At 43.0% G+C, this 13,409-nt stretch overlaps 1 protein-coding gene across 1 annotated transcript in view; it reads right to left on the minus strand.

The window, feature by feature from the left end:
• Positions 1–13,409, minus strand: part of csmd3b (CUB and Sushi multiple domains 3b) — a 2,327,439-nt gene that overhangs the window by 105,886 nt on the left and 2,208,144 nt on the right. Inside the window, exons 55-56 of the mRNA XM_068032163.1 lie at positions 13,080–13,265; positions 12,505–12,678 (exon numbers count right to left, since the gene is read on the minus strand). Of these exons, the coding sequence (XP_067888264.1) occupies positions 12,505–12,678; positions 13,080–13,265 (360 nt within the window). The remainder of the gene's footprint in view (positions 1–12,504; positions 12,679–13,079; positions 13,266–13,409) is intronic.

Raw genomic sequence — 13,409 nt, forward strand, 5'->3', positions numbered from 1 at the left:
TTAGAATTTAACAGTGCAGGTGAATGGATGCACAAAATCACATTTTGCCATATTGTGGCATGAAGATAATTACAGGACTGTTGGGTGGGATGAGATGGGGGATGGGGGAATTCCAGTGCAGTTATTTAATTGTGAGCTGCAATACAAACAATCTCAGTTTGGGGGATTGAGTGCAATGCAGGGCTTAGCTTTTTGCTTTATTCCTGTGCTTCATCTGAGTGTAATTGTTTTATTGACTGGCTGGCAATTGTGGACGGGAGGGTGGAATTCAGTTATCCAAAGGAGTCTATGTTCAAGAGTTTGAGATCATTTGATAGTGTCACGCGAACACAATACGAACTTATGAACTATAAATATGAACTTATGAAATAAAAATCTGAGATGGACACTTTCCTGTCAAACAAAATGGAGTTGAGAGATCAGGGGACTTTTTCTTTCCTGCCAATACACATGGAACTACAAGAATCTCAAGCTAATTTTCATGTCTGGACAAGTCTTGATGAAGTCATTAAAATGCAAACAAGCTCTCTGGACATATCTTTGAGAAGTCATTAAAATGCAAATGACCCTTCGTATGGTAATGGCTGCACTTCTCCAACTATTTAACAAAAACTGCGTTCACAATACTGTTACAGACTCTCCGACTCCAAAACTTGAAATCCAGTAAGATGGTATGAAAAGCTCTATTTTATCAAGATGGTATATGGATCAGTGATAACCGGATTCCATTGTTTCACATTCGCCTAACCATCAGAAACTATATACGAGGATGATAGAAAGAGATGCTGTGGTCACATGACAGAAACTAGCACCTGGATTTTATGGGCCCCCCTTGAGGTGGGAAGGAGGTGGGAGAGCACAAAGTATCACGACGGGAGGCGGCGGGGTGGAGGGCCAGTTGCCTCCCAGTCGGCAAGTGATCTTCCTAGGGGTGGGATAGGCTGACAAAGATCTTCCCACCCAGAGGCCAATTGAGATCCTTAAGTGGCTTATTAATGGCCAATTAAGGCCCTGGTCTCGCTGCCTCTGGAATCTTACCAGTGGCGGGGGGGGGGGGGTGCGGGGGTGCCTCCACTGTGCAGGGAAGATGCCTTGCAACATGAGATGCCCTGCCTGCAGGCTTTGGTGGGGGGGGGCCTCCTCTGTGGGCAGTTTTTGGCCCATGGAGGACCCCCACTGGGAACAACTTTACCATATGGGACTCCCCTCCTCCTGGACTTCATGACCAACCCCCCTACACCCCCTCGCTGGGGACTTCCGGACAGGCCTCATAAACCCCACCTCATCCACCTCTTGGTCTGGGGTCACAGTGCTGGTCTGGATTCGAGGCCTCTGCAGTACTGGCAGTGGCAACTGTTCCTGACGGTGCTGCCAATATTGCTGCGCTGCTGGCCCTCTGATTGGCTGGCAGCTCATGGAGGTTGGATCCCCGTCTTTAAAGGGTCAGAGATCCTGGCTTGTGAATCTTTAATTGAAAAACACTGGAGGATTGCCCCGCCTTTTTGGCTGGCACCAAAAGCCCATGTCCTACATAAAATCTAGCCCTAGATTTCTGATAAGGGGTTTAAATAAGGCATATTCTGGGCAGACAGACAGAAAATATCTATGCCAACGATGAGAAAAGATCCTGCCTAAGACCACCAACTTTAATGAGAGTTTGCTGCTCAGACAGAACCTTGAGTTCATCTCTCCACCTAAGGAAACGTACCAGGGCTTCGCCATTGAACCTCGACTGGAATATAACAAGAGAAACCTACTACTGCGAACATAAAACAACAGCGAATCCATCCTCCTAAACCTCCAGAGCTTTTCTTCATTGGACAAACAAAAATGGATTACAGCCCTGTATCATTTCACGTCTTCACCATGGGGAATAGCAAGTGTAATAGAGAACTCTTGAAATCATAAGAGCTAAACACATGCTACATTTATAATCACAATCTTTTCTCAAGTGTGTGTATCTGCATGAGTATGAGAGTGAGTGTAGTCACTTATATTCAGGTATTGAACAATAAACATTTATCTTTTTTTTAAACTTATGAGAAAACCTGTCATTCGTCTGTTCCTAACAATTAAAGCACTCAGTGGTTGAAACTTTTTTTTAAACAAGCTGTCTTTGGTCAGTCGAGCGGTGAAAAAGGGGGAGCCATCCAAATCATCTCTCATCCCGTAACAATACTTTATTGCAGATGAAGAGGATTACAGGCACTTCTCAGTTTGTGAAGCAGTGGGAGACAGGTGTACTGTGGCCTATGATGTAACGTTCTGGCCTATAAAGTTGCCAGAAATAGTAGTAAACCTGAGGATTGGGAGGATTTTAGAATACAGCAAAGGAGGACGAAGAAACTGACAAAGAAAGGGAGAATAGAATACGAATCTAAGCTAGCAAAAAAAATAAAAACGAACTGTAAAAGCTTCTATAGGTACGTAAAAAGGAAACATTTGGCGAAGACAAATGTGGGTCCATTACAGGCAGAGTCAGGAGAATTTATAATGGGGAATAGAGAAATGGCAGAGAAGCTAAATGATTATTTTGTGTCTGTCTTCACTGACGAAGATACAAGAAATCACCCAGAATTAGTGATCCAAGGGATTAGGGGGAATGAGGAACTGAAGGATATTAGTATTAGAAAGAAGGTTGTATTGGAAAAGGTAATGGGGCTGAAGGTTGATAAGTCCCCAGGACCTGATATTCTATATCACAGAGTGTTGAAAGAGGTAGCTATGGAGATGGTGGATGCATTGGTGATCATTGTCCAAAATTCTATAGATTCTGGAGCAGTTCCTGCAGATTGAAAAGTCGCAAATGGCACTCCACTATTTAAGAAGGGAGGGAGAGAGAAAACAAGGAACCACAGACCTGTTAGCCTTACATCAGTCATTGGGAAAATTCTAAAGGATGTGATAAATGGACATTTGGATAATAATGGTCTGATTGGGCATAGTCAACATGGATTTATGAATGGGAAATCATGTTTGCTGAACTTGTTGGAGTTTTTTTGAGGTTGTTCTCAGAATCACAGAATCGTTACAGTGCAGAAGGAGGCCATTCAGTCCATCGTGTCCGCACCGGCTCTCTGAAAGAGCAACTCCCTCAGTTCCATACCCCTGCCTTCTCCCCATAACCCTGCACATTCTTCTTTTTCATATAACTGTCTAATTCCCTTTTGAATGCTTCAATTGAACCTGCCTCCACCATGTTCTCAGGCAGCACATTCCAGACCTTAACCACTTGCTGCGTGAAAAAGTTTTTCCTCATGTCAGTTTTGCTTCTCTTACCAAATAATTTAAATCTGTGCCCTCTCATTCTCAATCCTTTCATGAGTGGGAATAGTCTCTCTCTATGTACTCAGTCCAGACCCTTCATGATTTTGAATACCTCTATCAAATCACCTCTCAGCCTTCTCTTCTCCAAGGAATACAGTCCTAACTTCTCCCATCTATCTTCATAACTGAAATTCCTCATCCCTGGAACCATTCTTGTGAATCTTTTCTCTCCAATGCCCTCATGTCATTCCTCAAATGCGGTGCCCAGAATTGGATGCAATACTCCAGCCAAGGCCGAACTTGTGTCTTATACAGCTCAACATAACTTCCCTGCTCTTGTACTCTATGCCTCTATTAATAAAGCCGAGGATACTGTATGCTTTATTAACCGCACTCTCAACCTGACCTGCCACCTTCAATGACTTATGCACATATACACCTAGGTCCCTCTGCTCCTGCACCCCCTTTAGAATTATACCCTTTATTTCAGATTATCTTTTCATGTTCTTCTTACCAAACGAATCACTTCACATTTCTCAGCATTGAAACTCATCTGCCACCTGTCTGCCCATTCCACCAACTTATCTATGTCCTTTTGAAGTTCTACACTATCCTCCTCACAGTTCATAATGTTTCCAAGTTTTGTATCATCTGTAAGCTTTGAAATTGTGCCCTGTATACCAAGGTTTAGGTCATTAATATATATATCAGGAAGAGCAAGGGTCCAAACACTGATCCCTGGGGAACTCCACTTCAAACCTTCCTCCAGCCCAAAAAAACATTCATTAACCTCTACTCTTTGTTTCCTGTCACTCAGCCAATTTCGTATCCATTTTGCTACCGTCCCTTTTATTCCATGAGCTACAAGTCTGCTCACGAGTCTGTTGTGTGGCACTGTATCAAACACCTTCTGAAAGTCCATGTACACCACATCAACAGCATTGCCCTCATCAACCCTCTCTGTTACCTCCTCAAAAAATGCCAGCAAGTAAGTTAAACATGATTTTCCCTTAAGAAATCCATGCTGGCTTTCCTTAATTAACTCACATTTGTCCATGTGATTCTAGATTTTGTCCCAAATTATTTTTTTAAAAAGTTTTCCCACTACTGAAGTTAAACTGACTGGCCTGTAGTTGCTGGGCTTATCTTCACATCCTTTTTGAACAAGGGTGCAATGTTTGCAAATCTCCAGTCCTTTGACACCATCCCTGAGTCAAAGGAAGACTGAAAAAGTATGGCCAGGGCCTCTGCAATTTCCACCCTCACGTCCCTCAGTATCCTTGGATGCATCTCATCCGGCCCTGGTGTTTTATCAAATTTAAGTATAGATAGCTTATCTAATTCCTCCTCCTTATCAATTTTGAATCCATCCAGTGTCTGACTTACCTCCTCTTTCAACATTGCGTGGGTTGCATCTTCCTTGGTAAAGACATTTAATACCTATGCTATGCTCTCTGCCTCCATGTATAAATCCCCTTTCTGGTCCCTAATTGGCCCCATTCCTTTTACCACTCTTTGACTATTTATAAGTCTATAGAAAACTTTGGGATTTCCTTTAATGCTAGCTGTCAGTCTCTTCTCATGCTCTCTCTTTGCTTCTCTTATTTTCTTTTTCACTTACCCTCTGGACCTTCTATATTCAGCCTGGTATTTTCTACCTGTCATTCGGAAAGCACACTTTTTCTTCTTTATCGTAATCACTACCTCTTTTGTCATCCAAAGAGCTCTGGATTTATTTGCTTTACTTTTCCCTTTCGAGGGAACATGCCTTGACTGTGCCCAAACTATCTCTTCTTTGAAGGTAACCCAATAGTCATCAACCATTTTTCCTGCCAGCTTTTGACTCCTATTTATTCGGCCCAGCTCCATTCTTACCCCATTGACGTTGGCCTTCCCCCAGTTAATTATTCTTTGCCTGGATTACTCTTTGTCCTTTTCATGGTCAGACTAATCCTTATGATCACTATCCCCTAAATGCTCTCCTGCTGATACTTGATCCACTTAGCCTACCTCATTCCCAAGAACCAGGTCCAGCAGCGACTCCTTAGCATTGGACTAGCAACATAATGTTGTAGAAAAATTTCCTGAACACACTCCAGGAACTCTTGTCCCTCACTGCCCTTTACACTAATATTATCCCAGTCTATATTTGAATAATTAAAGTCCCCCATAACGACCCTATAATTTTTGCAGCTTTGTGTAATTTCCTTGCAAATTTGTTCCTCCATGTCCTTCCCAGTAGCTGGTAGCCTATAGACAACAACGAGCAATGTACCACACCTTTTTTGTTCCTTAGCTCTAGCCAAATTGATTCTGTCATCAACCCCTCTGGGACATCCTTTTTCTCCAGCATTGCAATGGTCTCCTTAATCAATACCCCCACCCCTCCCCTTTTTTTCCCTTTCCTATCTTTCCTGAGCACCTTGTATGCAGGACTATTTAACACCCAGTCCAGCCCTTCTTTGAGACAGACCTCTGTTGTAGCCACCACATCATATTTCCATATGCAATCTGCGCCTGTCCCTCACCAGTCAAGAACAAAGAACAGTACAGCACAGGAACAGGCCATTCGGCCCTCCAGGCCTGCGCCGATCTTGATACCTGCCTAAACTAAAGCCTTCTGCACTTCCGGGGACCGTATCCCTCTATTCCCATCCTATTCATGTATTTGTCAAGATGCCTCTTAAACGTCGCTATCGTACCTGCTTCCACCACCTCCCCCGGCAGCAAATTCCAGGCACTCACCACCCTCTGTGTAAAGAACTTGCCTTGCACATCCCCTCTAAACTTTGCCCCTCTCACCGTAAACCTATGTCCCCTAGTAACTGACTCTTCCACCCTGGGAAAAAGCTTCTGACTATCCACTCTGTCCATGCCGCTCATAACTTTGTAAACCTCTATCATGTCGCCCCTCCATTCCGTCGTTCCAGTGAAAACAATCCGAGTTTATCCAACCTCTCCTCATAGCTAATGCCCTCCAGACCAGGCAACATCCTGGTAAACCTCTTCTGTACCCTCTCCAAAGCCTCCACATCCTTCTGGTAGTGTGGCGACCAGAATTGCACGCAATATTCTAAGTGTGGCCTAACAGTCTTATTAACCACACAATGCATTCACATACATGCATATTAACCCCGATTCAACTTTATGACTTTCTCCCTTACTCTAACTCAACCTAATAATGTACTATTCCCTACTCTTGTGCTATCTATCTCCCCAGTATAAGGTGCATCTTGGTATTCCTCTCAAATACTTGCGCCTGGTTCCCACACCCCTGACAAGTTACCAGTTTTGCTTCCCTCCAATCAGAGCTCCCTCTCAGGTTCCCATCCCCCTGACAATTTAGTTTAAACCCTCCCCAACAGCAAGAGCAAATCTCCCTACGAGGATATTTGTCCCAGTCCTGCTAAGGTGCAACCCGTCCATCTTGTACAGGTCCCACCGGCCCCAGAACCGGTCCCAATGTCTCAGAAATCTGATGCCCCCCCTCCTACACCAGTTCTCCAGTCACATGTTCAATTGCTCAATTCTCCTACTGCTTATGCTCACTTGCACGTGGGACTGGGAGTAATCCTGAGATTACTGTTTTGAGGGCTTGCTTTTAAATCTCCTTCCTAGCTCCCTAAAATCTGCTTTCAGGACCTCATCCCCCTTCTTACCTAGCTCATTGGTACCAATGTGAACCAAGATCTCTGGCTGTTCACTCTCCATCAGAAAGAATGTCATGCAGCCACTCCGTGACATCCTTGACCCTGGCACCAGGGAGGCAACACACCATCCTTGAGTCACGTTTCCTGTCGCAGAAATGCCTGTCTGTTCCCCTAACAAACGAGTCCCCCATCACTACTGCTCTTCCACTCCTCTTCCTCCCCTCTTGTGCAGCTGAGCCACCTGTGGTGCCACAAACCTGGCTCTGATTGCACTCCTCTGAGGAACCATCACCCTCAACTGTATCCAAAATGAAAAAACGATTAGCAAGTGAGATCATCTCAGGGGACTCCTGCACTCCCTGCCTGGTTCTCTTAGACTGCCCATTTCCTACCTGCCTACATATTTCTAAACTGCGGTGTGACCACCTCCCCAAACGTGCTATCCAGGAAGTCCTCTGCCTTGTGGATGCACAACAGTGACTCCAGCCGCCGTTCGAGTTCCGAAACTCAGAGCTCAAGTTTCTGCAGCTGGTGACACTTCCTGTAGGTGTGTTTGTCTAGAACATGTGGTGTGTCCATGACTTCCCACATATGACAGGATGTATATTCCACTCGACAGAGCTTCCCTGCCATACCTTTATTATAAGTAGAATAGATTACTAGGTACTCACCAAACACCTTCTTCCACTGCACTGAAGCAGGAACCAAATACTAGAGGCTTAAAAAAGTATGAATAAAAGTAGAAAAATGGAGGACCTCCTCCCCCCTTCACTGAACTCACCACTCACCAAACTCAAATCTCCACACTCAGCTTGCAGTCTGCACTCCATTTTCAGGCTGCACCCAGACCACTGTATTTATACCTTTCGAAGCTGAAACCGCAGCAACCAGATTTGACTGGTCAGCTACTTAACTAATCAGCTACTCTGCAGTAGAGCCTGCTAATTCCTGCCTAAGACTGTAAGAAACTTACTTTATTTCTTAACCCTACTTAACTCTACTTTATCTAGAGATTAAATCCCAGTTAAATGCTAACTGCAAACTAGATTTTTATAAAGATAACAACACTTAAAATCCCCAATCACCAAACTCGAATCTCCACACTCAGCTTGCAATTTGCACTTTGTTTGTTACTAATAGAATTGATAATGAGGAGTTGGTGGATGTGGTATACTTGGATTTTCAGAAGGCTTTTCATAAAATCCCCTACAGGAGGTTGGTTTACAAAATTAAAGCACATGGGATAGGAAGTAATATACTGGCATGGATTAAAGATTGGTTAACAGGCAGAAAGCAGAGAGTAGGAATAAACGGGTCATTCTCGCGTTGGCAGGCTGTGTCTAGTGGGGTACCACAGGGATCAGTGCTTGGGCCCTAGTTGTTCACAATATATATATCAATGATTTGGATGTGGGGACCAAAAGTAGTGTTTCCAAGTTCACAAAACTAAGTGGGAATGTGTGTTGTGAGGAAGATGCAAAGCGGCTTCAAAGGGATTTGGACAGACTTAGTGAGTGGGCTGGAACGTGGCAGATGGAATATAATGTGGAAAAATGTGAGGTTATTCACTTTGGTAGGAGGAACAGATGTGCAGAGTATTTCTTAAATAGTAAGAGATTAGAAAGTGTCGATGTACAAAGGGACCTGGGTGTCCTTGTCAATAAGTCACTGAAAGCTAACATGCGGGTGAAGCATGCAATTAAGAAGGCTAGTGGTATGTTAGCCTTTATCACAAGAGGATTTGAGTACAGGAGTAGTGAAGTCTTGCTTCAATTGTATAGAACTTTGGTCAGACTACACCTGGAGTACTGTGTGTAGTTTTGGTCCCCTTACCTTAGGAAGGATATTATTGCCATAGAGGGAGTTCACCAGACTTGTTCCCGGGATGGCGGGACTGTCCTATGAAGAGAGATTGGGGAAACTGGGCCTGTATTCTCTAGAGTTCCAAACAATGAGAGGTGATCTCATTGAAACCTGCACAATACTTAAAGGGATAGACAGGGTAGGTGCAGCTAAGATGTTTCCCCTGGTTGGGGAGTCTCGAACCAGGGGACACAATTTCAAAATAAGGAGGAAACCACTTAGGACAGAGATGAGGAGAAATTTCTTTACTCAGAGGGTTGTGAATCTTTGGAATTCTCTACCTCAGAGCGCTGTGGAAGAACAGTCATTGAGTATGTTTAAAGCAGAGATTGACAGATTTCTAAATACTAATGACATAAGGGGATGAGGATAGTGTGAGAAAAAGGCATTGAAGTGGAAGATCAGCATGATTATACTGAATGGCGGGGCACATTTGATGGGCTGAATGGCCTACTCCTGCTTCTATGTTCCTATTAGGAGATGTTCCACTTAAAATAAAAGCTTCATATGTCGTGAGGAAGGAAAATTGCCTAAGTTAGATATCAGGATAGAATTTTTGACCAGTGAACTTCCTTTATGAATACTTAACATGTTCATACTAACATGGGGCTGAATTTTTAGACCCCGATGATGGCAAGTAGGGAGGTGAGTAAGCTCATATATTCACGGCGCCAGTCGGCGTGCTGGTTCCCTGGCCCCAACCTGCCCACAGGCCATTTTCCTGGAAGCGGGATGGGGGAGCAGCAGGGCCACCTGCCCGCAAGCAGTGGGTAGTCAATTGACCTCGTTATAGGCCTATTAAGGCAGGTGGGCTCTCGAAGCTGGAGGGCCAATTAGAGGCCCTGAAGCACTGAAGAAGCACTGAAGAAGCACTAGGCTGTCGTTTCACTTAAGTAAGAGAGAAGACACCCTAAGATGGAGGTGCCCTCCTTCCAACTTTTCTTTACTTTAAATTAAAAAATGGCTTCAGTAGCCGGACCACCATTGTGGAGGGAGTTCAGCAGCCAGGCCACCATTTAGGCCTATTGTCGGAGGTTGACTAGGATTTTCCAGTCGGCCTCCAGCTCCCTGGAGGCATCGGGGAACAGTATAACTGCCTGGAGGCAGACCAGGAAAGCCAGCGCTCAAGGCAGGCTTAGAGGCCCTCCCTGCCTGCTTGGCTTCAGCTGCAGCCACAGGCTGCGTTGTGGAGGGGATCCTCCACAATGGTAGTCCGACTGCTGAACTCCCTCCACAATGGTGGTCCAGCTGCTGAAGCCATTTTTTAATTTAAAATTTAAAAAAGTTGGAGGGAAGCACCTGCATCTTAGGGTACCCTCTCTCTTACTCAAGTGAAATGACAGCCTACTGCTTCTTCAGTGTTGCAGGGCCTCTAATTGGCCCTCCAACTTCAAGAGCCCACCTGCCTTAATTGGACAATGAGCCTGCCCTCTGACCAATTTGAGAAGAATCACAGCCGGGTGACTGCTCCCCTCACAGTGCGGGCTTCTGATCCCTATTTGACCATTATAGCAGGGTTCTGAAGCCCGCGGGGAAGATCCTGGCCCATCTGTGTTTTTTTAATGTAGTTGTTCCAATAGCAACAATAGTGAAATTAACCCTCTGGTAAAGAGGGCAAAAGGAGAGCAGCTACACAGTGTATCAAAAACAAAGGATAAATGTTCTTCAAACATAACAAGTTCTTGGCCCAAAACAACTTTCACCCTCAAATCCTAAAGGAAATGGGGACAATAATCAGTAGAGCTATAAGTGACATTTCAGTTTCCTAAGTTCGGGAGAGATTCCTTAAGATAAGAAAACAGCTACTATAAACTTTATTATTTCATTAAATGTCAATCCGGTCAATAATAGTAATCTTAACATCTATCCCACGGACAGTCTACTGGGTGACCATTTTGATAATTGTAACTTTTAAAGGATAATGACTAACCGAGGCCAATAGTTCCATGCTCCTATAGCTGCCACAGATGAAAGCTGTGGATGCAGCACAGACTGAAGGTCAAATCTCAACTCTCCCTTGTCTATTGGTTCAAATACTTACTGCCTTAAACATCTAATCCATTGGGGGAGCTAGTTCATGCTGAACTAACTTGTTGGAACATTTTTTGAAGACACTATTAACATGATGTAATACAGTTTATATATATGCTTAGATTTTAGAAACAGTTTTTCCAGGATTCTACATCGATACTGAACTGCAGCAAAAAAATAGCAAATAAAGCACTGGGTTCCATTAGCACAGAAAGGGAGCACAAATCAAACAGGGCTGGCCCTAAATTCCTCCAGTACCCAACAATCTGAATACCAGAAAGAAATCGGTGTCCAAACCCTTGGAATGTTGCAAATGTGGTACATCTGTTCTGACCTGTGTCATGCTCTGGACACTCCAGACAGCTGTCAGAAGCAGCATTTCAGATCAGCCCTTCTATACAAAAGCCTAATTGCCAATAAGTAAGAAAAACTTTAAGCAAGTGCACCTCCACCCAGGTCATTACTGTCAGGCACCAATTCTTCCTCCCATCACCACCCCCTCCAGCAGACGGTCAAGTTATGTCCATACTGGCATGCATGCTTGCTGAATATGTCTAAGATGGATGACCCTGTCCTGACCTAAGATACTGTGGCTGGGTCAGGAGCAGAGAAGATCTGAGGATTTTGCGCCCATTGTATTTTTTGCTAAGTCATTGATCAGAGGCCTCAGGGAGCACTGTCGAATACTTGTCACCTAATCAAAGGAAGGATTTTGTTGCTTTTAAGATGATACAGAGATGAGTAACTAAAATCATTTCAGGTAATGGGAATTTAAGATATGAGATAAGGATAAGAAATTTAAGCTTGTTTTTCAAAAAAAATGACTGAGCAGATCTCATTGAAGCTTGGGAAATTATGAATGGATTTATTTTTTATTTATTTTTTTTTTATTTAGAGATACAGCACTGAAACAGGCCCTTCGGCCCACCGAGTCTGTGCCGACCATCAACCACCCATTTATACTAATCCTACACTAATTCCATATTCCTACCACATCCCCACCTGTCCCTATATTTCCCTACCACCTACCTATACTAGGGGCAATTTATAATGGCCAATTTACCTATCAACCTGCAAGTATTTGGCATGTGGGAGGAAAGCGGAGCACCCATCATTATATTTGATATAATGAATCAAATTGTTCACTAAGGTAAAGGGTTTACAGAACACAGATTAACAGTTAAGAAATTAATACAAAGAAGGAGAACATTAAAGTGGTAAATGGATTTGTGATGCTAAATCTTTTAGAAATTAGCTTTGTCAAGACATCACCTAGCAGTGGTCAAAGGGGTCGAGTGAATTAAACACAATCCCCTACTTCAATTTTTACCAGGCAGTAAGCATTTATGTGCAAAGATGTTTTGACATAATGTGAATTTCCAAAATGTTTGTCTGAAAGATGTATTTGAAATGTCCATGTTGCTAATTAAGGCATCCCATGTTTGATGACACAATAAAATGGAGTTAAATATTTACTTACAGTCCAACGTAAGTGAAATATGTTGGTACAATATTATGATTTGTAGTTTCTCTGATAGAACTGCAACCCAATCATCTAACCCAAAAACACACTCTGCATGTTTCAGAATGAAAGGCGCCAACCAAAACATGGCATGCTCATTGTATAGAGTCAACTGAGGTTGAAGCCATTCAATGCTGATTCAAGTTCAGATAGTACATCTATTAATCATACCGGAACAGTGAGGCATGGTGTCACTCCAATGTCCATTCATCTGGCAGGTACGCATTGACGGGCCAATAAGAAGCCTTTTGCCGACACAGGAGTAGTGAATAGTTGCCCCAAATGTGTATTTATCACCAGATAAAATTGCATTTGGAGGAATGCCAGGATGGCCACAGTCAACCACTATTTGAAAGAGATAAAAAAAACAATATATTCCCCTTACTTTGTTACATGTCAAAAAAACAAAGTCTATGCTTGCAGCCATATGTCAGGTTATGAAATAAACAAGATTTCAGCCTAGAAATTACTGTCTTTGATATTAGTTGATGAATGCTTATCACATTTGTATAATATTCCTCAATCAGCTAGCTTAACAAAGGAAATCATCCAGTTTAACATTCCCATTTAAACAGCTGACAATGAAATGCTATATGAATGAATTAAGTGTTACATGTTGTCAACTAAGCTTCCCTAATCTAAATACAATCAATGGAAATATAGAGTGATTTACCATAGAATGTCTTTGTTATTTATTTAATTTTATCACATTAAATAAGATGCACATACAAATTAAACATACATACATGTACATTCAGGCAACGGCTTATCCCAGTACCCGTTGGACTGGCAAGTGAGCACAGAAGATCCAAACAAAGAATATCCAGGGTTGCAGTCATAGAATACCATCGAGCCAAAGGTGAAATTTCCATATTCTATCTTACTTTCCCGGATGGAATTTGCAGGAATTCCAGGATCAGAGCAGTTTACCACTAACCAGTAAAATCAAAAAAATTTAAAGTGAGGCATGTTAAATATAGCTTTAGATTTCTGACAAACCGAGCAGTTCTGTGATTTTATTTTCAGAACTGTATTAAGAATATGCTCACCATCAACTAACATTTCACCATTGAATG

Source organism: Heterodontus francisci, chromosome 5, assembly GCF_036365525.1.
Source record: "Heterodontus francisci isolate sHetFra1 chromosome 5, sHetFra1.hap1, whole genome shotgun sequence".
In the NCBI taxonomy this organism is placed as follows: Eukaryota; Metazoa; Chordata; class Chondrichthyes; order Heterodontiformes; family Heterodontidae; genus Heterodontus; species Heterodontus francisci.